Source organism: Anolis sagrei, chromosome 9, assembly GCF_037176765.1.
Source record: "Anolis sagrei isolate rAnoSag1 chromosome 9, rAnoSag1.mat, whole genome shotgun sequence".
In the NCBI taxonomy this organism is placed as follows: Eukaryota; Metazoa; Chordata; class Lepidosauria; order Squamata; family Dactyloidae; genus Anolis; species Anolis sagrei.
Genome location: NC_090029.1, coordinates 29,681,800 through 29,709,206, shown reverse-complemented (window position 1 = coordinate 29,709,206; position 27,407 = coordinate 29,681,800). Strand labels below are relative to the sequence as shown.

The 27,407-nt window shown below is 42.3% G+C and overlaps 1 protein-coding gene across 2 annotated transcripts in view; it reads right to left on the bottom strand.

The window, feature by feature from the left end:
• Nucleotides 1-2,518: 2,518 nt before the first annotated feature.
• Nucleotides 2,519-27,407, bottom strand: part of CYP19A1 (cytochrome P450 family 19 subfamily A member 1) — a 43,186-nt gene continuing 18,297 nt past the window's right edge. Inside the window, exons 2-10 of one of the 2 annotated variants that reach the window (XM_060755278.2) lie at nt 23,995-24,166; nt 21,761-21,911; nt 19,990-20,144; nt 15,983-16,159; nt 13,090-13,204; nt 10,366-10,480; nt 6,846-7,008; nt 5,171-5,412; nt 2,519-3,703 (exon numbers count right to left, since the gene is read on the bottom strand). In XM_060755278.2, the coding sequence (XP_060611261.2) occupies nt 3,458-3,703; nt 5,171-5,412; nt 6,846-7,008; nt 10,366-10,480; nt 13,090-13,204; nt 15,983-16,159; nt 19,990-20,144; nt 21,761-21,911; nt 23,995-24,139 (1,509 nt within the window). In that variant the 5' untranslated portion in view covers nt 24,140-24,166 and the 3' untranslated portion in view covers nt 2,519-3,457. The remainder of the gene's footprint in view (nt 3,704-5,170; nt 5,413-6,845; nt 7,009-10,365; nt 10,481-13,089; nt 13,205-15,982; nt 16,160-19,989; nt 20,145-21,760; nt 21,912-23,994; nt 24,167-27,407) is intronic. The other variant, XM_060755279.2, reaches the window with a different exon arrangement.

Here is a 27,407-nt window from a genome sequence, read left to right as displayed (position 1 = left end):
CTCATATTTGCATGTTTTCCAACTGCTAGGTTGGCACAAGCTGTGGCTACCAATGGGAGCTCACCCCATCCCACGGATTCAAACTGCTGACCTTCCTGTTAGCAAGTTCTGCAGCTTAGTGGTTTAACCCGCTGCACCACCACATACCTGGCTATATTCACAACTGCAAATTAGGGTGCATCTGCACTGCAGAATTAACCCATATTGGCACCACTTTGACTGCCACGACTCAATGTGGTGGAATAATGGGAGTCGTAGTTTTCCAAGGTCCTTTAGCTTTCCCTACAAGGTGGGTTCATGCCTCAACAAACTCGAACTCCATAGCATTCAGCCATGACAGTTAAAGTGGTATCAAAGCGCATTAATTTGAAAATGTGGATACAACCTACTCACAATTGTGACACTATTGCTGCAATTGCAAAGGCCACTTTTAGCTCCATGTCCACTCACAGTTTAATGACATATTTACAACTTTAATTCATTTTTATTTTTTAAAAAAGAAAGACACAACATTAGCTGAAGACATCCATAGGCAGTGCTGTTGCTCATATACAAAATAAATAAATTAAGCATTTACAAGTTCACAGATTTGCTTTTTTCTTCTTCCAGCGTTTGAACACATGATTTCATACAGTGATCTGGCAAGATTTCAGCACTAAATTTTCCATCGGCCCCAAGAAGAAATGTTTTTAAATGCCTTTCTCACAATGGTTTTGTGTTTAGAGGGATGTGAACAGAATTCTCCAAATGCTTAGCAAAGCTGACTTGGCCTCAGGGCACATCTACTACAACTGAAATGCCACATTAAGCTAGTGGTCAACTGGAGGACCAGTGGGATTTCTTTTCCTCTCTTGTCCATTGGAGGCCTAAATCATAGATTCATAGAGTTGGAAGATACCTCATGGGCCATCCATTCCAAACATAGTTGATTCAATGAATCTATTCTAGTTCAAGCTAAAATGATTATGACTTGGGTCTTCCTTGCCACCTAAAAATCAATTTTGGGAAGTTTTCCAACTTGATGGAGAAGGTTGGAGACAGAGCAAGAGACAACAAGGAGAATTTTAGAAGACACCTATGAGATCATAGTCTAAGTGATTACTTTGGTACTATGTCATTGCCAAACCTTAGTCTATCAAAAGCCATTATGGCCTACAGATAAAAATCTGAAGCCACTATTGAATAGCTATTGAATTAGGACCAGCTATTGAATTAGGACCGGAGTCCACAAGCTGAGTTGGCTGTCTTGAAGCTGACCTTGTCTAGCAACCTGTTGGTTAGTCCCAACTAGAACAGACTCATCAATCAATTATTGAATGTTAAGTCAACATATAGACATATCCCTCTAATCATATAGGTCAGTGGTCCTCAACCTGTGGTTCCCCAGGTGTTTTGGCCTACAACTCCCAGAAATCCCACCCAGTTTACCAGCTGTTAGGACTTTTGCGAGTTGAAGGCCAAAACAACTGGGGACCCATAAGCTGAGAACCACTGGTATAGGCCTACTCTAGTCAGGAGTGATAACAATTATAGGTCGTTCTGTAATTCATCTGGCTTCATCTAGATCAGTGGTTCACAACCTGTGGGTCTCCAGATATTTTGGCCTACAACTCCCAGAAATCTCAGCCAGTTTACCAGCTGTTAGGACTTTTGGAAGGCCAAAACATCTGGGGACCCACAGATTGAGAACCATTGGTATAGGTCTACTCTAGTCAGGAGTGATGACAGGTATAGGTCCTTTTGTAATTCATCTGGCTTCATCTAGACCAGTGGCTCTCAACCTGTGGGTCCTCAGGTGTTGTGGTCTACAACCCCCAGAAATCCCAGTTTACCAGCTGTTAGGATTTCTGGGAGTTGAAGGCCAAAACATCTGGGCACCCACAGGTTGAGAACCACTGGTATAGGTCTACTCTAGTCAGGAGTGATAACAGGTATTGGTCCTTCTGTAATTCATCTGGTTTCATCTAGATCAGTGGTTCTCAACCTGTGGGTACCCAGGTGTTGTGGTCTACAACTCCCAGAAATTCCAGTTTACCAACTGTTAGGATTTCTGGGAGTTGAAGGCCAAAAACATCTGTAGCCTACAGAGTCCACAAGTTGAGTTGGCTGTCCTGAAGTTGACCTTGTCTAGCAACCTGTTCGTTAGCCCCAACTAGAACATATTTAGTCAATCAAGGATTGAATTTTAAGTCAACATATAGACATATCATTCTAATTGTAGAGGTCAGTGGTTCTCTACCTGTGGGTCCCCAGGTGTTTTGACCTACAACTCCCAGAAATCCCACCCAGTTTACTAGCTGTTAGGATTTCTGGGAGTTGAAGGCCAAAACATCTTGGGACCCACAGGTTGAGAACTACTGATCTAGATGGATTGGAGAACAGTAGAATTGAGGAAGGTTGAGTTGGACTAGGTGGCCTTTGTGGTCCTTTCCAACTCTAAGGGCCCTTCCACACAGCCAGAATATCAAGGCAGATCCATAATATCTGCTTTGAACTGGATTATAGGAGTCGCCTTCAATGTGGATTTTATGCAGATGGGTTGAATGTTAAGTCAACATATAGACATATCATTCTAAGATTCATGATACAAGGAGCTGCACTAGGTAGAAAGCCTTGTAGATGCCTTCTATTGCATCTACAATGCATCTCTTGTTGGCATTGCAATGGACATCCGAGCTGAACTGGATGTTGCTTTGTCTGCCGATCTATGATGGCTTATGGAAAAGATGGCGACCCATTTTACGGAAAGCAAATGCTATCGCTAGCTTACATTATATTCTAATTCCAGCAAAACAGTTATAAGACCTAACCTAATAAAGGGAGAACTGTGAGGAACAGCAGGCCTCTATAATCTAGAAAAATATAGACACACTTCAGAGATGATGAACACAAGTGTTATGCTGTGGGCTTGCTTTACCCCAGAGTCAAGAGGATTTAGCATAACCGGAGAGCAGCTTAGCACAGCCTTCAGTGACATGTAGGCAGCATCACAATACATTCACATTGTTTCGTTGCTTTGAAATGACGCCTTATTGATTATCTCAAAACATTATTTCTGCTTCCTGATGAGCATTGCACACAAATTCATTGACTTCTCAACCAGCATCTTTGGATGTCTCTCATCTCAGTGGACCATCACACATTTGCTAGAATGGAACATCCAACACATAATTTCACTTGAACATGATTATTTGCAAAGAGGTTCTCTTGTGTGTGGTTATTTAACTATTAACAGAGTCTTTTCTAGACTCCAAAAAACCCTATAATCTTTCTAGGACCCACTTTCTCTTTCAGTTACCACTTGTATCAGCAATCGGTTTGGAGAAAACAAAACATTTCACTGAATTACTGAAAAATGGAAATGGATGACTTTCCCCTTTGATTTGAGGAGCCCAACCAATCAGTTTTGGTTAGGACAGTCCAACCGATCAGCGTCCCACGCCTCGGTGGGTTGTTTTTATTCCTTCTCGCCCTTATTACTTCTCGGTGTGAATAGCATCTCCAGCAACGGCTGCCTTTCATTGGGATGCAACGACAAATCGTTGTTTTTGGGGATGTTGTTCAGCCCTTCGCCTTTCTCTGTCTGGATGCGGCACCTTCTCAGGAGAGTCACCAGGATGGCCTTCATCATGACCATGGCGATGAATTTCCCAACACAGCCACGGGGGCCGAACCCAAAGGGCTGGAAATAGCGGTAAGGGACCTGCAGAAAAATGTTTGGGGAAACAGACAAACAAAGCAGTCAGAAAAAGTCCAGGTAAACTTTGAAAAAGTCATGAAGAGTGATCCCTATCTTTTCTTTCTTTCTTTTTTAAAAATCCTTTCTAGTAGTTTGGCCGAGTCCTTTCAGGGAGAGGGGGTGGGATATAAATAAAGCCTATTATTATTATTATTATTATTATTATTATTATTATTCTGACACAAAAGCAAACAAGATCTATATGCTGGATTTTGTATATTATTATTATTATTATTACTACTATTATTATTATTGTTTTGTTGTAGGTTTTTCAGGCTATATGGCCATGTTCTAGAAGCATTCTTTCCTGACATTTCACCTGCATCTATGGCAACCTTTGAGGATGCTTGCAATAGATGTAGGCGAAACGTTAGGAGAGAATGCTTCTAGAACATGGCCATATAGCCTGAAAAACCTACAACAACCCAGTGATTCCAGCCATGAAAGCCTTCGACAATTATTATTATTATTATTATTATTATTATTATTATTACTATTATTATTTGGCCCAATTCTATCATTGGTAAAGTTCAAAATGCTCTTTGATTGTAGGTGAACTATAAATTCCAGCACCTACAACTCCCAAATGTCAAGGTCTATTTTCCCCAAACCCCATCAGTGTTTAGGCATATTGAGTATTCATGCCAAATTTGGTCCAGATCCACCATTGTTTGAATCCACAGTGCTCTCTGGATGTAGCTGAACTACAAAACTCAAGGTCAATGCCTACCAAACTCTTCCAGTATTAAATTCCATCAGTGTTCACTTTTGGGCATATTGAGTTTTCATGCCAAGTTTGATCCAGATTCATCATTGTTTGAATCCACAGTGCTCTCTGGATGTAGGTGAACTACAACTCCCAAACTCAAGATCAATGCCCACCAAATATTTTCTGTTGGTCTTGGGAGTTCTGTGTGCCAAGATTGGTTCAATTCCATCATTGGTGGAATTCAAAATGCTCTTTGATTGTAGATAAACTATAAATCCCAGCAACTACTACTCCCAAATAAATTCCCCACCCCAATCCCACCAGTATATACATTTGGGCATATTGGGTGTTTGTGTGCCAAATTTGGTCCAGTGAATGAAAATGCTTCCTGCATATCAGATATTTACATTACGATTCAGAACAGTAGCAAAATTACAGTTATGAAGCAGCAATGAAAATAATGTTATGGTTGGGGGTCATCACAACACGAGGAACAGTATTAAGGGGTTGCAGCATTAGGAAGGTTGAGAAACACTGATGTAGTTGCACCCTGCAACTGTAAAATGTTTTAGTCCCCATCCCAAAGCAAAACCCTAAGCAAAGGGTTAGTCAACCCATGTACTTCCAGAAGTTACTTGACTCCCATTGTCACTGAACGCTATGCTGAAATGGATGTAAATTGGAGTTGTTCGCCACCATGGTCCTAAGCAACACACACTCACACTCTTTTCAAAGTTTTCAAGCGAGAACTCATTGGGCTTTGGGAAGAACTCGAGACGATGCATGCGCCCAATATTGAGAATGATGTTGGTGCCTTTTTTCACAGGATAGCCGTCAATCACATCGTCTTGCAGAGCTTTGCGCATGACCAAGTCCACGACCGGCTGGTATCTCATGCTCTCCAGAATGAAATTCTCAACCACCTTCAGCTTCGGCATGTCCTCACTTTGGATGTCTCTGTCACCTTCAAGGAATACGGAAGACAAATCACTGGTCACTGGCTTCTGGTATTGCCACCTTTAAGCAAGAGCCAGAATAACATTTCCCCTTTGAAAAATATGTTAACAATTTCCAAAGTTTCCAGTTCAAAGATCAGATGAAACGACTGTGTGGCTGAATGTACCTCCTGTATAACAACAACAACAACAACAACAACAACAACAACCCAAAATACCTTCTAATGCTTTCCAAACAATGTTGGTGGGGGGAAAGCTAGTACAAATTGTTCATCTTCCTAGGCTATAAAATAGTACGTAGTTTGGCCAAGTCCTTTCAGGGAGAGGGGGTGGGATATAAATAACACCTATTATTATTATTATTATTATTATTATTATTATTATTATTATTTGAAACACAACAAGATGAGTCCACAGCAGACACTCTGCTGGCTATTGTATTGGATGTATTATTATTATTATTATTATTATTATTATTATTATTATTATTGGGTTGTTGTAGGTTGTTTGGGCTATATGGCCATGTTTTAGAAGCATTCTCTCCTGACGTTTTGCCTGCCTCTATGGCAACCTCTGAGGATGCTTAATAATAATAGTAATAATAAACCTTTATTTGTACCCCGCTACTATCTCCTGGAGGACTCGGTGCAGCTTACATGAGGCCGAGCCCAAATACATCAGCAAAAACAACAACAACAAAATGAAATCAAAACAAAGCAATAAACATTAACAAAACACCATGATGCATTAAAATCTATGGCAGGGCCAAATGTAATAGTTAAAATTAAAAATATACTGGGCATGACCAGGTGAAAAGGGTAGGTATTTGGAGGGGGGTGGGGCATGCGGATATCCTGGATCTCTAGTAAAGTTCATTTGGGGACATATTGCTTGGAGTTTCCTCAATCTGGGAAGGCACACTGGAACAACCACGTTTTCAAGCTCCTCCTAAAAATTGCCAACATTGGGGCATGCCTGATGTCCTTAGGGAGAGAGTTCCAGAGTTGAGGGGCCACCCCCAAGAAGGCCCTGTCCCTCGTCCCCACCAATCGCGATTGCGATGCAGGTGGGATCACAAGCAAGTCCTCTCAAGATGATTGAAGAGATCATGTGGGTTCGTAAGCAGAGATGCTTGCCATAGATGCAGGCGAAATGCCAGGAGAGAATGCTTCTAGAACATGGCCATATAGCCCGAAAAACCTACAAGAACCCAACTTGGGAACTGTCTGTATTTTTTCAGGATGACTTTGACTATTCCTCTTGATAGACTATTAGGGATATATATCTCATGAGCTTTTGGTATAAGTATGAAAATAGATCAGGCTGTTTTTGCCCCTCTAGCCGATTGGGAAGCCATGTCTTCATTGAGGATTACTTATAGTTTGGACCTGTTCGAATGGAAAGCACAATGAGATGATTTGAGGAATTGCCATTTCCTTACTTATCACGGTTTGTATTTCCTTCATCATGGCCTCTTCAACTTGGGGGTGTTCTGCGATCAGCACCAGCATGAAGAACAGAGTCACCGAAAGGGTATCCGGAGCAGCGATGAGCATCTCCAAAACACACTGGTTGACGTTCTCAGCTGTCAGCTCCCCGCGGCTCTAGAAAGTTGAACCAAGTAGATAGTGACTTACAGATCCAGGTGCCAACAACATTGTGAAGTCAGACTCAACTCAGCAGAGTATCAAACTGATGGGTTTCATCCCTGGACTGCACAAGTCTCCAGTCCTCAATGAGTAGCTAGACTTAGATATAGGGTTAGAGCGAGGGATTCCTTTCTTCACATTCCGATGCATGCTTTTCCCAGAAGAGGCTTTGTCTATACTTTTCTTGCTTGCCACTATCTCCTCCCCCCTTTGAAGATGTAGCATATGTGAGGGACGAGGTACCTTTTTATTGCCTGGGTTTTGGCCATGTGGCCACTCTTCATTGCCGTCTCTCTCCCTTATAATATTTATAGCATTTATAATATTATAATGTAATGCAATATACTACTACTAATAATAATATGCACTGGGACTGTGGCGCAGCTGACTGAATGTCAGCTGCATTAAGATCACTTCTGACCACAAGGTCATGAGTTCGAAGCCAGCCCAGGTCGGAGTGAGCTTCCGACCAATTGTGTAGCTTGTTGTCAACCTTTGAAACCCGAAAGACAGTTGCATCTGTCAAGTAGGAAAATTAGGTACCACCTATGTGTGGGGAGGCTAATTTAACAAAATTTACGAGGCCATAAAAAAAGACTCCAGCAAAGCACTCCAGCAAAAGCATACGGGGAATGCGGAAGTACTTCATCAGTGTCACAGATGGACGATGAAAGTGATAGCTCCCCTGGCAGCCAGAAAAAAGTTAAATAGCCTCTGACTGTTTGTCTGTATCTGTTGTGTGTCTTTGGCATTGAATGTTTGCCATATATGTGTACATTGTAATTTGCCCTGAGTCCCCTGTGGGGTGAGAAGGGCGGAATATAAATACTGTAAATAATAGTAAATAAATAATTATAATTATATATTTATATTACATGTAATATTACTAATAATATTACAATATAATTGTATTTATTGATTGATTGATTTCAAACATTTTTACCCCTCCCCTCTCAATCCCCCCCCCCCCCCGGGGTGGAAGGGGGACTCAGGGCAGCTTATATCCGGCATAATTCGATGCCATTACATATAAATAATACATACAGTAATACATATAAAAGCATATTTTAAAAAAATTGTTTTAAAATAAAAAGTACATCAATGAAAATGCAATAATACTGACTGTCTAGCCTTATGTAGAAACAAATTCAGCGAGCACAGCACAATTGGAAACCTGTCCTTAGTCCATTTTTCGTAACATTATCATTATTACTATTGTCAATTGTCTGCCAGCTACCCAAAGGCCGGGTCCCATAACCACATTTTCAGTTTCCTCCTGAAGACGAGGAGGGATGTTGTGGACCTGATTTCACTGGGGAGCGAGTTCCACAGGCGAAGGGCCACCACTGAGAAGGCCTTGTCCCTTGTCCCCGCCAAGCATGTTTGTGCTAAAGGCAGGGCCAAGAGCAGGGTCTCCCCAGAAGATCTTAAATTTCAAGGTGGGACGTAGAGACAGATACGTTCAGACAGGTAAGCTGGGCCAGAGCAGTATAGGGTTTTGTAGGTCAAAACCAGCACTTTGAATTGTACTCAGAATTGGACCAGCAGCTAGTGGAGCTAACATAACAGAGGGGTGGTATGCTCTCTGTATGACACTCCAGTGAATAGTCTAGCTGCCACCCGTTGGACTACTTGAAGTTTCTGAGCAATCTTCAAAGGCAGCCCCATGTAGAGCGCATTGCAGTAATCTATTTGGGATGTAACCAAAGTGTGGACCACCGTGGCCAGATCAGGCTTCCCAAGCTATGGGCACAGCTGGCGCACAAGTTTTAATTGTGCAAAAGCTCTTCCGGCCACCGCCGGGATAGTACCATATAGTAATATTTAATACTGATATTGTACTATGCTAATAACATAATATATTGTAAACCGCTCTGAGTCTCCTTTGGGGTGAGAAGGGCAGCATATAAATGTTGTAAATAAATAAACAAACAAATAAGTCTCCCTTCCAGTAAGGACATATTTTGCCTTTCTCCAGGCAAAATGTGGCTGCATGGATACTTTTGATATTTTATCCTTTTACCTTCCTTAGAAGATGAGCTTAGTAAGCTACTTAGCTCCAAGACTTTTTCTATCTAGAATGGATTTCTTTTTACTTCAATAAACATTTTGAACCTAAAGTTGTGAATCTGCAAACCTGTACCATCCTGTTGAATGGAAGCTAATCCTGACTCGCCCCAGGTAAGTTTCTGCTGGTTATGAAGTTTGCTTCTAGCCTCTGCTGTATTTATGGTGGGATCACCCCAAGTGAGGGTTATTTTGAGCCTAATAGTTCTGATTCCCAACAAGAGGCTATGGGCCTAGTACGCTTCCGCTGAAAATCCTGCCAGAATCTGGGACAGTTATACATCATTCCATCAGGTAACAGATAGACAGGTGTATTTTTAGTTAAGAAACCATGAACAAATAGAGCAATCTATTTGTTCAGTGATCAGAAGAGATCATAACTCTGTGACCAGACACCTGCTTTGCAAACATCTTTGCACTGGGACTGTGGCGTGGCTAGCTGGGAGTCAGCTACATTAAGATCACTACTGACCAAAAGGTCATGAGTCTGGGTCAGAGTGAGCTTCCAACCAATTTGTGTAGCTTGCTGTCGACCTTTGCAGCCCGAAAGATAGTTGCATCTTTCAGGTAGGAAATTCAGGTAGCACTTATGTGGGGAGACTAATTTATGACACCATAAAAATCTCCAGCAAGCATGCAACAAATGAGGAAGTACTTCATTGGTGTCACAAATGGACGGTGAAGCAACAGCTCCCCTGGTGGCCAGAATACCCTCATGGAAAAGCTGGAATGTTAAATAGCCTCTGTGTGTCTGTCTATATATGTTGTGTGTCTATAGCATTGAATGTTTGCCATGTATATGTACATTGTAATTTGCCCTGAGTCGCCTGTGGGGTGGGAAGGGCGGAATATAAATACTGCAAATAAATACATAAATAAATTCAATCCCTGGTTTCTTTAGTTAAGTGATTGTGAAAGAGCTTTGCTTGAGACTTGGAGAACTGCCGTTGGTCAAAAGCAACCCAGATGAGCTAGTTTTCAAAAATAAAGCAACTTCGTAGAAGAGCAGCAAATTGACTTCCCCCTCCTTTCAACAATCCTTGGAGAACAGCAATAATAAATAATAATAAAACTTTATTTGTACCCCTCTACCATCTCCCCAAGCGACTCGGTGCAGCTTACATGAGGCCAGGCCCACAATACATCAGTAAAACCAATAACAACAGTAATACAAAACAATAAAATAAAACTCATAACAGAAAATAGCAAGAGACCAAACTGTGGTGCAGAAAAGGGAAAGATTACCTGTGCAAAAATCAACTGGGATGCAAAATCCATATGGTCCTCCAGTTTCTCAATCGTGGAAAGCTTTTGTCGTTTCTGCTCTATTAGGTCCTCAATGGCTTCTTTCAGATCATTCCTAGAACAGAAGGGATTTCATTTGTCATTAAGATCTGCAATGTTTTCCTGTTGGATTTCCATGATGTATTGGGAGTTGGAGCTATTAGAATTAAAAGGCCATTTAGATTTGAGTTGAAAGAGGTGGCAACATTTTGCCACCTCTTTCACCCCAAACTTCTCTGTCACCTTTGAGCTTGGCTCAAGTCTTCCTCTTGTAGCTGATGCAAGAAAGGGAATGGAGTCCCCTAATAAACAATGGTCTAGCTTGCATTGATCCATATCAATAATTTGTTTTAACAATTCGATTTCCATCCAGAATGGATGGAATAATAATAATAATAATAATAATAATAATAATAATTTAAGGTGAATGGGTCTTAATGATGCTTTCAAAATATATAATATATAAATTAATATATAATACTAATATTATATATTAATTTATGGTGGGTCCCCTCGTGGCACAGTGGGTTAAACCGCTGAGCTGCTGAATTTTCCGACCAGAAAGTTGGCAGTTCAAATCCAGGGAGCAGAGTGAGCTCTGGCTGTTAGCCCCAGCTCCTGCCAACCTAGTAGTTCGAAAACATGCAAATGTGAGTAGATCAATAGGTAACACCCTGGTGGGAAGATAATGGCACTCCATGCAGTCATGCTGGCCATGCAACCTTGGAGGTGTCTATGGAAAATGCTGGCTCTTCGGCTTAGAAATGGAGATGAGCATTAACCCCCAGCTGGACACAACTAGATTTAATGTCAGGGGAAACCTTCACTTTTACCTTTATATTATATATATTATATATAAATTAATATATAATACTAATATATGCTAATAATATAATATATTGTATAGACATATAATATTTACAATAATATTATAATGCAATACAATATAATACTAATAATAATACAATATAGTGGTTGCATATATTGTATTATTATTAGTATTATATTGAATTGCATTATAACACAATATAATTAATATATTATAAGGAGCCCCCGATGGAGCAGTGAGTTAAATCCTTGTGCTGGCAGGACTGAAGACCAACAGCTTGAAGGTTTGAATCCGGGGAGAGCGTGGATGAGCTCCCTCTGTTAGCTCCAGCTCTCCACGTAGGAACATGAGAAAAGCCTCCCACAAGGGTGGTAAAACATCAAAACATCCAGGCATCCCCTGGGCAATGTTGTTGCAGACAGCCAATTCTCTCACACCAGAAGCGACTTGCAGTTTCTCAAGTCGCTCCTGACATGACAAAAAAGTGGTTGTATATTATATATTGCCTGTGATATTGCAGTGAGGTGTTGTGGTACAATGTAGTAATGTATTGTACTGCTGTTGTGTTGTGCTGGTAATGTAATGTATTGTATAACCATATAATATTGATGGTGATGTTATGGTGTGAAGTATTAATAGTAGTGCAATATAATATTGTGTATTGAGGCCTTGGCATTTGTAAGCTGCATCGAGTCCTTCGGGAGATGCTAGCGGGGTACAAATAAAGTTTAATAATAAAATAATAATAATAATAATAATAATAATAATATCATAATAATATAATGGTGTGGTAGTGCTAATGTATTTAATGTTATTACTACTGATAATATATAATGATATATAATGATATACTGCTTTATTGTTGTATATTCGTATATCTGAAGTTGTAATGATTTTGATTGTGAGCTGCTTTGAGTCTCCGTATGGAGAGATAAAGTGGGATATAAATAAATAAATAGATACACAGGAATACTTCGAATTACAAAGGAGATAAAAGATAAGATTGATAAGTATTCCATCAGTGCTGCCTCCGAAAAATCCTGCAGACGGCCAAGTGGACAAATGTCAGCGTGCTGGAAGAAGCAAAGACCACCAGCACTGAAGTGATGGACCTCCGCCATCAACTCCGCTGGACCGGCCACATTGTCCGGATGCCCGACCACCGTCTCCCAAAGCAGTTACTCTACTCTGAACTCAAAAACGGAAAACAGAATGTTGGAGGACAGGAAAAGAGATTGAAAGATGGGCTCAAAGCCAACCTTAAAAACTCTAGCATAGACTGGGAACTGGGCACAGAACTGGGAAGCCCAGGCCCTTGAGCGTGCCAGTTGGAGGTCAGCTGTGACCAGCAGTGCTGTAGAATTTGAAGAGGCATGAATGGAGGGCGACAGAGAGACACATGCCAAGAGGAAGGCGCGTCAAGCCAACCCTGACAGGGACCGCCTTCCACCTGGAAACTGATGCCCTCACTGTGGGAGAACATGTGGATCAAGAATAGGGCTCCACAGTCATCTATGGACCCACCGCCAGGATACTACTCTTGGAGGACCATCATCCTCAGACTACGAGGGATTGCCTAAGTAAGTAAGTAAGTAAGTAAGTAAGATTCATAAACATTACATTGGCTTGAACCTTATCATTAAAAATACAGACTCATTAAATCAATTGTTAAATGGTGAACCAGAACGTAAGAGATTGTTTAGATCTTGAGTCTCAAACTCCTACCTGCCTTTGTTGCCAGATTTCAACAATTCTGGCAGCACACGTTTACATCAATGGAAAGAGCTGTCATTTCCCTGCCTTCTCCGCTCAGTAGCATCACTTATAATAGCAAATGTCTCGCCAGCTCTACTTACGCAGACTTTTCATATTTCTTGTACAGCCAGGAGAACTTAAAGAAGATATCAGGTTTCAGCAGAAGGGCCTGCCAGGCATCAAAGTAATTCTGGATCTTAAGTACAATGGCGCTTTCTGGAATTGGATATGGGTAAAAATACAAGGGAAATAGGCAGGGTTAGAGACTTGCACAAGGCACCAATTTGCTTCCTTCTCTCCTTTCCTTTCTTCTTTCTTTTTATTTCCATTCATATCCCTCTTTTAACCAGATTAGCTCAAAGGAGAACGCAAAAGTCTCCCTTTTTAAAATTAGTTTAGTTCAGAATGGAATGGGCAGCCTAGAGCAGTGTGCTGTCACGCGCTGGGCCTGTGAAAGAGTCTGTAGACAGGACGTGTTTTCTGAATGCCCAACAGGACACCGGGGGTGCCTCGGCTGAGAGGCCTTTCGGATTTCCCCACACAAAGTTCTTTTAAAGACTTAGAAAGTTCAACAAAGTTTTTATTGTTGATTAAATCTTCAATAAATCAAACAAATACTTCAAGACTTTGAATCAACTGGTGGCTTGCTTAAATCTTGTCCACAAGGGACAGGCAACTTTCTTCATAAACTGTTTCTTCCTTCTACAAGGGAAATCCTTGACCCCTCCCTGGGCAATCTATTTACTTTGCTGGTGTGGGCCCTACTCCTGGTTCTGATCTGCGTTATGGGTGACCTGAATAGACCTTACCAGGCAAAGTCGTTGGTAGATTTCCAAGAGGAAATAAGGCTTTCAATTCCCAGTGAAGGCTGGCTGGAAAACAGTGGAGCTGTATTTCTCCAGCAAAGAGCTGGCTGTAGAGTTGTGGAACTAAATTCCCCAACAAAGGCTATGCTGTAGTTTTCTGTAGAGCTGTGGGACTGGATCCCCCCAGCAAAGCTGGAAAAGATGAAGCTTTCTACAGGTGGAACTGATTCACGTCCTGTACGAAAGGCTTCTCTGTGTGAACTGAACTAGAGGTCCCCTTTTTCCCTCCTTAACCCAGAAAAAGGGGTGGAGCTAAAGAACATAATGATAATTGATGGGTCATTGGTCCTATGATTGCAAACCAAGGGAAGCCACCTTATTGCAAAATGCATGGAACTTTGGAATACATGCAAACACTCAATGGAAAGGAAAAGAAGTTGGAGCTCCTGGTACAGCCATACCAGCACAATTAGTGTTTCTCAACCTTCCTAACGCTGCAACCCCTTAATACAGTTCCTCATGTTGTGGTGACCCCCAACCATAAAATTATTTTCCTTGCTACTTCATAACTATCATTTTGCTACTGTTATCAACTGTAATATAAAGATCTGATATGCAGGATGTATTTTCATTCACTGGACCAAATTTGGCAAAAATACCCGATACGCCCAAATTTGAATACTGGTGGGGTTGGGAGGGGTTTGATTTTGTCATTTGGGAGTTGTAGTTGCTGTGATTTATAGTTCACCTGCAATCAAAGAGCATTTTGAACTCCACCAACGATGGAATTGGGCCAAACACAGAACTCCCATGGCCAACAGAAAATACTAGAAGGGTTTGATGGGCATTGACCTTGAGTTTGGGAGTTGTAGTTCGCCTACATCCAGAGAGCACTGTGGACTCAAAGAATGATGGATCTGGACCGAATACTCAATATGCCCAAACGGTGGAGTTTGGGGAAAATAGACCTTGATATTTTGGGAGTTGTAGTTGCCGGGATTTATAGTTCACTTGCAATCAAATAACATTGTGAACTCTGCCAACAACAGAATTGGGCCAAACTTCCCACATACAACCCCCATGACTAACAGAAAATACTGTGGTTGTTGTAGGTTTTTTCGGGCTATATGGCCATGTTCTAGAGGAATTCTCTCCTGACGTTTTGCCTGCATCTATGCAATCTTTTGTTGAGAGATGATTAGATGTATTGTATTGATGTATTGTAATCTAATCACATCTCAACAAAAGATTGCTCCAGGCACTGCCAGGCTATCAAATGCTAATCAAAGTGGTCAGTTGAAACATTCACACCTAGCTCCAGCAGACAAGAGTCCTTTGTCCCACCCTGGTCTTTCCACAGATATATAAACCCATTTTCCTAGTTCCAACAGACCTCACTACCTCTGAAGATGCTTGCCATAGATGCAGGCGAAACGTCAGGAGAGAATGGCCATATAGCCCGAAAAAACCTACAATAACCCAGTGATTCCGGCCATGAAAGCCTTCGACAATACAGAAAATACTGTGTTTTCTGATGGTCTTTAGAGACCCCTCTGACACCCTCTCATGACCCCTCCAGGGGTCCCGCCCCCAGGTTGAGAACCACTGGCCTAGAGGAAGATCTCTGTTAAGTAGAAGCCATTGGCACACAATTATAACAGGTTGGTACCACGTCGACTGCCATGGTTCCATCCTATGGAACTCTGGGATTTATAGTTGCAAATGGGATACATACAGCAGAGAAGCATTTCCATTTGTTTCCCTGATGGGAGTTCAACATTCATTCAGAGACAATGATAGAAGGGGGCTCCTAAAAAACTAATTCTAACCAAAATATTCCTGGCTAACAAAGCAATTTGTCATCTTCCAAGTCAAATTGGATGGAAGACATAGTCCAAAAGGTTAGGCAGTGTAGAAACAAACTTCTGAAATGTGCATTCAAGTAAGTTAGTAACAAGAGGGGGCAGCTACACTGTAGAATTAATGCAGTTTGATGCCACTTTAACTGCTGTGGCTCAGGGCTAGGGAATTCTGGGTGCTGTAATTTTATAAGGTCTTCCACCTTCTCTTCCACCCTCACCAAACTATAACTCCCAGCATTCCATAACACTGAGCTATGGCCATATTTATTTATCTGCTTTGGACACGCTGCATATATATATGAAATCCAAGAAAATCATTTTCCTACCATCGAGAGGAATGCCAAGAAAAAGCCTGTTTGAAGTGTCCAGCATGATCCGCCTCATAAGATTCAGGCTGTTGATGTAGCCACACTTGGTGGTCACCTCTTCCAGCTTGTCCATGTGTTCAATGGTGGATTCCACACAAATGGAGATCATCCTCACAAGACCTGGGCCCGACAGAGCTGGAATTTCACAAAGACCATTATAAACTCAGAAGCAAGAGTGAGAATTGTGTGAATTGTGCCACAAGCTTGTGTTGACTTCTTTCTTAACATAAGGAATGTTGTAAACATTTCTGTCATCACTGCCCCAGTTCTTAACACAGTTTACTTTGGTAGGTCTCATGTGCAACTTTTAATTATAGTCCCAGCAAGCAGGTAGTTAGTCACTGCAGGCCTTGGTCTTTTGGAATTGGTGTCTCCAAAATTATTAGCTCCACGCATTCATTCTTCCATTCAACTCAATTCATTCCACATTTACCAAATCTGCATATTGAATTTTTTATTACAGGTTCAATGCTATGGAAGTTGTATTTTTGGGCGCCATTAGGCCGAAAAGGCAAACGACCTTGTACGATTGTTCCAAAGCGCTGAAACATGGTAGTTCAAGTGATGTTAAACTGCATTCATTCTACAGTGTAGATACACACCAGGTCAAATGGTATTTTAATAGCACGGACTCTCTGGAACAGGCATGAGCAAACTTCAGCCTTCCAAGTGTTTTGGACTACAACTCCCACAATTCCTAATAGCCTCAGGCCCTTTCCTTTTCCTTTCCCCCCTCAGCTGCGTAAGCGAAGGGACCTGGGACTATTAGGAATTGCAAATGGGATACACACAGGAAGGAACCTGAGGCTGTTAGGAATTGTGGGAGTTGTAGTCCAAAACACCTGGAAGGCTGAAGTTTTCCCACACCTGTTCTAGAAGGATTTACCCCAGCAACTCTATATCAGGCACGGGCAAACTTTAGCCCTCCAGGTGTTTTGCACTACAACTCCCACAATTCCTAACAGCCAGTAGGCTAGGTTCTTGTGGGTTTTTTTCGGGCTATAGGGCCATGTTCTAGAGGCATTTCTCCTGACGTTTCGCCTGCATCTATGTCAAGCATCCTCAGAGGTAGTGAGGATGCTTGCCATAGATGCAGGCAAAACGTCAGGAGAAATGCCTCTAGAACATGGCCCTATAGCCCGAAAAAACTCACAAGAACCTAGTGATTCCAGCCATGAAAGCCTTCAACAAGCCAGTAGACTGTTAGGAATTGTGGGAGTTGTAGTGCAAAACACCTGGAAGGCTGAAGTTTGCCCATGCCTGCTCTATATTGTCATGAGATACTCTTATTATAATGGGACGTATTTGGAAATAGCTTGGCTCCGATTGACTCAATTTTCAAGCACTGTGGACAGTCACAGATTGGTTCCATCCATTTGCAAAAGTCCCAGTTGATTCTCAATTGTATTATTTTCCAGTAATGGAGGACTGGGGGGACTGGGAGCTAAACTGAGGCTTCGAGGTATAGCAAAGAGAAGGCTAGTGATTTCCTTGGCCCATCTACACTGCCACATAATGCAGTTTAACTGTATTGAACAGAGTAATTTAATCCAACTCACTGCATCATAGTATAGATGGAGCCCATGTCAGTGGGGAAATGGATCCACTTCCAAGGTTTGGATTGCTACAGAGGAGCTATCCAAAGTGCTGGATCTTATTTGCAGGAAATGTTTCACCTCCAAAGAGCACTTCTTTTAATGTGTTGTCGAAGGCTTTCATGGCCGGAATCACTGGGTTGCTGTGAGTTTTCTGGGCTGTACGGCTATGTTCCAGAAGCATTCTCTTCTGACATTTCACCCACATCTATGGCAGGCATCTTCAGAGGTGGTGAGGTCTGTTGGAAACTGGGCAAATGAGGTTTATATATCTGTGGACTGTCCAGGGTGGGAGAAAGAACTCTTGTCTGTTTGAGGCAAGTGTGAATGTTGCAATAGCCACCTTCATTAGCATTGTATGGCTTTGCAGCTTCAAAGCTTGGCTACTTCCTTCCTGGGGAATACTTTGCTGGGAGGGTCAGCTAACACCTCCCAACATAGGATTCCCCTCAGGCAGCAGTCAGCCAGGGTTTGAAGCTACATGTGTGAATGTTGCAATTGGCCACCATTGGTCAGCCAGAGAAGTTAGCCATAGCAGAGCACTTGCTGAACCAACCTGGACACAGCATATTATTTGAGAACACAGAAATGCTGGACCACTCTAACAACCACCATGTCAGACTACACAGAGAAGCCATTGAAATCCACAAGCATGTGGACAATTTCAACAGAAAGGAAGAGACCATGAAAATGAACAAGATCTGGCTGCCATTACTAAAAAAAAAAAAACCTCTGAAATCAGGACAGTAAATAAAGAGCAACACTCAAATATCACGGCAATTACAGACAAGAAACAATCAGGGCCAATTAACACCTCCCAACAAAGCATTTTGTGTTCTGCATTTCTGTGTTCTCAAATAATATGCTGTGTCCAGGTTGATTCAGCTAGTGCTCTGCTATGGCTGACTTCTCTGGCTGACCAGTGGTGGCCAATTGCAACATTCACACTTGTAGCTTCAAAGCCTGGCTGATGGCTGCCTGGGGGATCCTATTTTGGGAGGTGTTAGCCGACCCTCACAACAAAGGATTCCCCAGGCAGGAAGCAGCCAGGCTTTGAAGCTGCAAGGATATTCATTGCTAACCAAGGTGGCCAATTACAACATTTACCTCTGCCTAGAACAAACAAGAGTTCTTTCTCCCACTCTGGACATTCCACAGATATATAAAACCTACTTGCTTGGTTTCCATCAGACCTCACGACCTCTTACTCCACTTTGGCAGGAAAAACAAAATGCAAAGATACAGAATGGGGGACAATGCCTGGCTTGAGAGCAGTAGGTGTGAAAAAGATCTTGGAGTCCTCGTGGACAACAAGTTAAACATGAGCCAACAATGTGATGTGGCGGCAAAAAAACCCAATGGGATTTTGGCCTGCACCAATAGGAGCCTAGTGTCTAGATCTAGGGAAGGCATGCTCCCCATGCTCTATTCTGCTTTGGTTAGACCACACCTGGAATATTGTGTCCAATTCTGGGCACCACAGTTCAAGAGAGATATTAACAAGCTGGAATGTGTCCAGAGGAGGGAGACTAAAATGATCAAGGGTCTGGAGAACAAGCCCTATGAGGAGCGGCTTAAGGAGCTGGGCATGTTTAGCCTGAAGAAGAGAAGGCTGAGAGGAGATATGATAGCCATGTATAAATATGTGAGAGGAAGCCACAGGGAAGAGGGAGCAAGCTTGTTTTCTGCTTCCTTGCAGACTAGGACGTGGAACAATGGCTTCAAACTACAAGAGAGGAGATTCCATCTGAACACAAGGAAGATCTTCCTGACTGTGAGAGCTGTTCAGCAGTGGAACTCTCTGTCCCGGAGTGTGGTGGAGGCTCCTTCTTTGGAATCTTTTAAACAGAGGCTGGATGGCCATCTGTCAGGAGTGCTTTGAATGCAATATTCCTGCTTCTTGGCAGGGGGTTGGACTGGATGGCCCATGAGGTCTCTTCCAACTCTTTGATTCTATGATTCTATGATTCTGAGGATGCCTGCCATAGATGTGGGTGAAACGTCAGGAGAGAATGCTTCTGGAACATGGCCTTACCACCCAGAAAAATCACAGCAACCCAGCTTCTAGACTAAAACCTGTTGTTGATTCACTGGTGTACAACACAAGGATCTCCAAGTGGTATATAGGCCATACAGTCTCACTGTGTTTTACTTGATGTGCATAGAATAGAATATCTGAATTCTTTCGCTTTTGAGCATTTTCAGAAATCATTTTGAACACCAGAGGGAGCAGCCCAACAGGCAGTAGCATGGTTTTTTTGAGCTATTTTTGTTCTTTTGACATGTAGCTTTGACAACTACACATCCTTATAGCACATGAACAAAAGCAGAAAAAGGCTTTAGGCCACAATAGGCCACCCTTTACTTTACCTTTGGTGAAAAAGGGTCGGATCTCTTTCCAGAGCGTAGGGTTATTATTAAATATGATGCCGTTTTCATGCATGCCAATGCACTTCAAGCCAGGCTTGCTCCCGAATCTTGAGATGTAGTGTCCGTGCTTCATGATGTGGAACATGCTTGACGATCTGATGAAAGGGGTGAAAAGGCACACGGCATCAACAGATTTCATTAGCCAACTTTCAGGATTAAATTAAAAACTCCCCCCCCCCCCCCCCCAAAAAAAAAAACTTAACCAGGAATTTCCTTCAGAGGGAGCTAGAAGCTAAAAAATGCCACAGTGATCAGATCCGAGGCACATAAATCGAAGCAGATTAAGTTGTCAAGCGACTGTTAATCGGGATTTCACAACACAGAAAAACATTATTTCCTTTATGATAACACCCAAAAGCATCCAGCCCACACAAGTGGGGGATTATGGGAGCTGTAATCCACTAAAGGAAGTTTCCTAAACCCTGGTTTTGCCATGAAAAAAACACCAGGAATCATCAGGTGAAGACTTTTATGCTATGGAGCTGAATCTAGCCATTTCCACTCCCTTGGAAGCCACCTCTCCACAAAAGTCAACACTGACCCTGAAATTCAACACAGCCTGAGCTCTGTGAGTGCAGCATTCTTCCGAATGAAGCAGAGAGTGTTTGAGGACTGGGACATCCATAGGATACCATATAAAGCTATTGCACTCCCAACCTTGCTATACGCCTGCGAGATGTGGACTATCTACAGACGTCACGTGCAACTCCTGGAACAATTCCATCAACGCTGCAAAATCCTGCAAATCTCTTGGGAAGACAAGCGGACAAATGTCAGCATGCTGGAAGAAGCAAAGACCACCAGCATTGAAGCGATGGACCTCCACCATCAACTCCGCTGGACTGGCCATGTTGTCCGGATGCCCGGCCACCGTCTCCCAAAGCAGTTGCTCTATTTCGAACTCAAAAATGGAAAACGGAATGTTGGAGAGCAGAAAAAGAGATTGAAACATGGGCTCAAAGCCAACCTTAAAAACTCTGGCATAGACACTGAGACCTGGGAAGCCCTGGCCCTTGAGTGCTGCAGCTGGAGGTCAGCTGTGACCAGCAGTGCTGTAGAATTCGAAGAGGCACAAATGGAGGGTGAAAGAGAGAAATGTGCCAAGAGGAAGGCGCATCAAGCCAACCCTGACCGGGATCGCCTTCCACCTGGAAAGCAATGCCCTCAATGTGGGAGAAGATGCAGGTCAAGAATAGGGCTCCACAGTCACCTACAAACCAACCGTCAGTACACCAATTTTGGAGGACCATCATCCTCAGACAATGAGGGATCGCCTAAGTATAAGAAAGTAAAGAATCTAGCCACATTTTGGGAAGAGATAAAGGGTCACAAATAGAGCGTTGGAAAGTGTCCAATGAGAAGAGCACAATGAGGCAATAATCTTAGCCTGGATCAACACGGAAAATAATAATCCAGTTTGAACTGTGTTATATTGTCAGTGAAGACCAGGCATGGGCAAACTTTGGCCCTCCAGGTGTTTTGGACTTCAACTCCCACAATTCCTAACAGCCTACCGGCTGTTAGGAATTGTGGGAGTTGAAGTCCAAAACACCTGGAGGGCCAAAGTTTGCCCATGCCTGGTGTAGATTCATGTGCAATTCAATGCAATCCAAATTGCATGATACTTTGGATCAAAAGTTCGAACTGCATTATTTGGCAGTGTAGATCCAAATAATGATAGTAGACGGACTGGAAAAAAGTGTGAATTTACTTGCTAATAATGAGGGTCTCTTCTCCATTGATCCAGACTCTCATGAATTCACCATACATCTTGTTGTAGTAATTGCAAGCGCTGCCCACTCCCATCCAGAGAAATCGGCCGTGGGAGATCAGGGGCCCAATTCCCATACAGTAGCCAGGTCCTAAAAGAAAGAAGAGAAAAAAATGGATGTTTGTTGTTGTTGTTTATTTTTATCAGCAGTACTCTTTGCATGATAAGCAAACTATGGTAACATGGTCCTTTGTCCCACCCTGGTCATTCCACAGATATATAAACCCATTTTCCTACTTCTAACAGACCTCACTACCTCTGAGGATGCTTGCCATAGATGCAGGCGAAACGTCAGGAGAGAATGCCTCTAGAACATGGCCATATAGCCTGGAAAAACCTACAACAACCCTATGGTAACATGGTATCACCTTGCAGTTTCTCAAGTTGCTCCAGACACATATACCACCATAGACCTCTTGCCCTACCAGACTATACCACAATATTGTAGCTGAAATACCAGAGAATTTGCTATAAAACCCAACAACAGGGTATGTTTGTGTGAGCAGACAAAACCAAATGATTTGCAATGCTGTTGTAACTGAGTTTTTTTTTATCATGTCCGAAGCGACTTGAGAATCTGCAAGTTGCTTCTGGTGTGAGAGAACTGGCTGTATGAGTATGTTGCTGAGGGAATGTTCAATTTTTTTACCATCCTGTGGGAGGCTTCTCTCATGTCTCCGCATGGGAAGCTGGAACTGACAGATGGGAGCTCACCTTACTCCTCGGATTCAAACTGTCGACCTTTCAGATGTCCTGAAAGGGTTTAACCCATTGCATTGCCACAGCTATCCGTTGTAACTGTATTTATTTATTTATTTATCCTATGAGGAGCGAACCAAGGGTCTAGTTGTAATGCATTTATAAAAAAACAGAGTTTTCAAAAGTTTGCATTTCTATCCCAGAAAATCCCACATTATCTAAGTGTGGACTCAGATAACCCCGTTCAAAGCAGATATTGTGGGATTTTCTGCCTTGATATTCTGGGATATAGGGCTGTGTGAAAGGACCCTTGGTTGTGCAATGTCATCCTTTTACACAATGATGGTGTTGCACACCCAAAAGCACATTGCACACAGATGTGAAATGCACAACTATGCATTGAAGACAACCTTTCAATGACCAATGCTGACAAATGTTCAGTGGTGCAAACTCAGCTTTCAGCACATTATTTGAATAGAGTAACAACAGATGCTTAAAGAAATGTATGAATGCATAGGATGCATCGGTTTCCTTTCACCCCCCTGAAATAGGCAACCAAAATAATTTTGATTTGCAGTGGAAAAACAAAAGGGTGGCACAGTGGGTTAAACTGCTGAGCTGCTGAACTTGCTGACCAAAATTCGAATTCAGGGAGCAGGGTGTTAGCCCCAGCTTCTGCCAACCTAGCAATCCAAAACATGCAAATGTGAGTAGATCAATACGTACAGTTTTGGTGGGAAAGTAACAGCGCTCCATGCAGTCATGCTGGCCACATGACCTAGGAGGCATCTACGGACAATGCCAACCCTTTGGCTTAGAAATGGAGATGAGCACCAACCCACAGAGTTGGACACAACTGGACTTAATGTTGGGTGAAAACCTTTACCTTTACTATAAATAAAGTATTATTATTATTATTATTATTATTTCAGTTTGAGAGTTACAGATTGGGGCCCTTCCACAGAGCCCTCTATCCCAGAAAATCCCACATTATCTAAGTGTGGATTCAGATAACCCCGTTCAAAGCAGATATTGTGGGATTTTCTGCCTTGATATTCTGGGATATAGGGCTGTGTGGAAGGGCCCTTAGTACTGAAATGTCATCCTTTTACACAACAATGGTGTTGTGCACCCAAAAGCACATTGCACACAGATGTGAAATGCACAACCATGCATCGAAGACAACATTTCAATGAAAAATGTCCAGTGGTGTAAACTCTGTTTTCAGTACATTATTTCAATAGAGTAACAACAGATACTGAAAGAAATGTATGAATGCATAGGATGCATCGGTTTCCTTTCAGCAACCAAATAGGTGACCAAAATAATTTTGATTTGCAATGGAAAAATAAAGCCAATGGCTGGAAAGATATTTCCAGTCGCAGTAATATTCTGGACTGCTTTTTCCAAAAAGGTGAACAGCTCTCTTGTTCTATTATCCATCTCTCACCTACCAAACTTTCAGAAAAGCTCACCTGGGATTGTTGATGTTTCTTCGTAGCTCCAGATTAGGAAAATGAAGCCCATGAAGAACAGCAGGGGCAGGGTGGCCGTTGGCATCGTCTCTGAGACGGCTCGGGTGATATTGTAGTGCATGGGATTCAGGGCTTCCATGACCATCTCTTCCAAGTCGATGCGGCAACACTGCTGGACGAAAAGCAAACTCAATTTGGGAGCCAAGTCAGAGCCTTTCTGCTTCAACTTCCAAGAATGTTGTGCAAACTCGTTTGTTGATCCCGAGAAGTGAGCAAACCCGCCCGCGCTTCGCTTTGCTTTATAACAAAGGCGGAGGTTTTGATTAGACAACACAAGCGACAAGTCAAAACAAGAGTAGGAAAAGATACACTTCTTGCCCTACCAAACACAGCCTCTTCGGCCTTGGTATTGAAGCGCAGGTTGCTTACCACTCTTTGCACCAGTTGGGTTCCTATCTCCCCTATTACCCTTGAGGAGTCAATCAAATGGGGACCTGAAGGCCTGGTGCCAAGTTCCTAATCAAAGCAAAAGGAATGAAAAGCCTTTGCTGTGGGTTGAGAGGCTCTATCTTCTCTTTCAGCCTTATTACCTTCCAACATCTGCTGTAGGGGGTCTGGAATGGCCTTGGGCTTCTAAGATATCCAAAGGCAATGCTCCTGGATGGAGAATCACACCATGGGGAAATTCAACCTGCAGCCATGGATTCATGTGTGGAAACCGCACAATGCTAGATCAGTGTTTCTCAACCTTCCTAATGCCGCGACCCCCTAATACAGTTCCTCATTATGTGATGACCCCAACCATAAAATTAACTTTCCAGTATGGATGTCCCCAAGTTACTCTGGGGCTTAAAACAAAAGATTGCGCAAAGATCTCGCTCTACTTATTCCGCAATTAATGCAAAGTGATGATGAATGAATTCGGTGATTTGCCACCTTCCTAATGCGTGACCCCTTAATACAGTTCCTCATGTTGTGATGACCCCCAACCATAAAATTAATTTTCCAGTATGGTTGTGCCCCAAGTTACTCTGGGGCTTAAAACAAAAGATTGCGCAAATATCTCGCTCTACTTATTCCGCAATTAATGCAAAGTGATGATGAATGAATTCAGTGATTTGCCACCTTCCTAATGCGTGACCCCTTAATACAGTTCCTCATGATGTGATGACCCCCAACCATAAAATTAGCTTTCCAGTATGGATGTGCCCCAAGTTACTCTGGGGCTTAAAACAAAAGATTGCGCAAATATCTCGCTCTACTTATTCCGCAATTAATGCAAAGTGATGATGAATGAATTCAGTGATTTGCCACCTTCCTAATGCGTGACCCCTTAATACAGTTCCTCATGATGTGATGACCCCCAACCATAAAATTAGCTTTCCAGTATGGATGTGCCCCAAGTTACTCTGGGGCTTAAAACAAAAGATTGTGCAAAGATCTCGCTCTACTTATTCCGCAATTAATGCAAAGTGATGATGAATGAATTCAGTGGTTCTCCAGCTTCCTAATGCGCAACCCCTTAATACAGTTCCTCATGTTGTGATGACCCCCAACCATAACATTATTTTCATTTCTACTTCATAACTAATTTTGCTACTGTTATGAATCATAATGTAAATATCTGATATGCAGGATGTATTTTCATTCACTGGACCAAATTTGGCACAAATACCCGATATGCCCAAATTTGAATTCTGATGGGATTAGAGAGGGATTGATTTTGTCATTTGGGAATTGTAGTTGCTGGGATTTTATAGTTCACCTACAATCAAAGAGCATTCTGAACTCAACCAACAATGGAATTGAACCAATCTTGGCACACAGAACTCTCATGACCAACAGAAAATACTGGAAGGGTTTAGTGGGCATTGACCTTGAGTTTTGGAGTTGAAGTTCACCTATATCTAGGGAGTACTGTGGACTCAAACAATGATGGATCTGGACCAAACTTTGCAGATATACTCAATATGCCCAAATGTGAACACTGGTGGAGTTTGGGGAAAACAGACTTTGACATTTGGGGATTGTAGCTGCTGGGATTTATAGTTAACCTCCAATCAAAGAGCATTCTGAACCCCACCAATGATAGAATTGGGCCAAACTTCCCATACAGAACCTCCATGACTGACAGAAAGTACTATATTTTCTGATTGTCTTTGGAGACCCCTCTGACACCCCCTTGCAACCCCCTACGGGTCCCTGCCCCCCATTTTGAGAAATGTTGTGCTAGATAGATCTGTGGACATGGAAAATGTCACCAATATCTTTTATTTGGTCCAAACAAATAGTTGAGGAATCTCCTAGCTCTGTACATATTCTGGTGTCCATTGGGAAGCATCCAACGCTTCCAATCCTGTAGTGTTTTGGGCCATTTGTGAAAACACTGTCTCTTTATCATTGTGTGCCTTGGGTACATTAAGTGTCCACATGTGTGAAAATTAGGGATGAGGCAGGGGACAGAGATGTTTCAAATGTAAGAAGCCCACTGATACTTTGGAATTTACATTTCAGGAGATAGTGTTCTAGATTTTCAAGGTCAATATTTGAGATGGAAAAACTCCATATTTGTGGTCTACTCACTTTGCTCATTTATTAGCTCAGTACATTGTAGATACTTAGAATCATAGAATCATGGAATCATAAAGTTGGAAGAGACCTCCTGGGCCATCCAGTCCAATCCCTGCCAAGAAGCAGGAAAATTGCATTCAAAGCACCTCTGACAGATGGCCATCCAGCCTCTGCTTAAAAGCCTCCAAAGGAGCCTCCACCACACTATGGGACAGAGAGTTCCACTGCTGAACAGCTCTCACAGTCAGGAAGTTCTTCCTAATGTTCAGGTGGAATCTCCTTTCCTGTAGTTGGAAGCCATTATTCTGCATCCTAGTCTCCAGGGCAGCAGAAGACAAGCTTGCTCCCTCCTCCCTATGACTTCCTCTCACATATTTATACATGGCTATCATGTCTCCTCTCAGCCTTCTCTTCTTCAGGCTAAACATGCCAGGTCTTCAATCCACTCCTCATAGGGCTTGTTCTCCAGACCCTTGATCATTTTAGTTGCCCTCCTCTGAACACATTACAGTTTGTCAACTTCTCCCTTCAATTGTGGTGCCCAGAACTGGACACAGTATTCCTGTTGTAGAAAAAAACTTTTTTTGTTTTGTTACCTCAAATATTATGCTTTGGAAATGTCTTCATCCGCCAGGCTATCACCCAAAGAGTGAGATAACTAGTGAGTACTATTGTCCTTGCATGGTTAGAGTTGTTTAGATAACAAATGATGCATGAACTTGATGCCGAAGAGCAGCTACTGTGTGGGATGTAGCCACTGAAAAGGACACCAGCTCTCCTTGAAGAAACACAATTTGCTTGGCACACAGGGTAAATATGATTTCAAAAACACAACAGTTGGA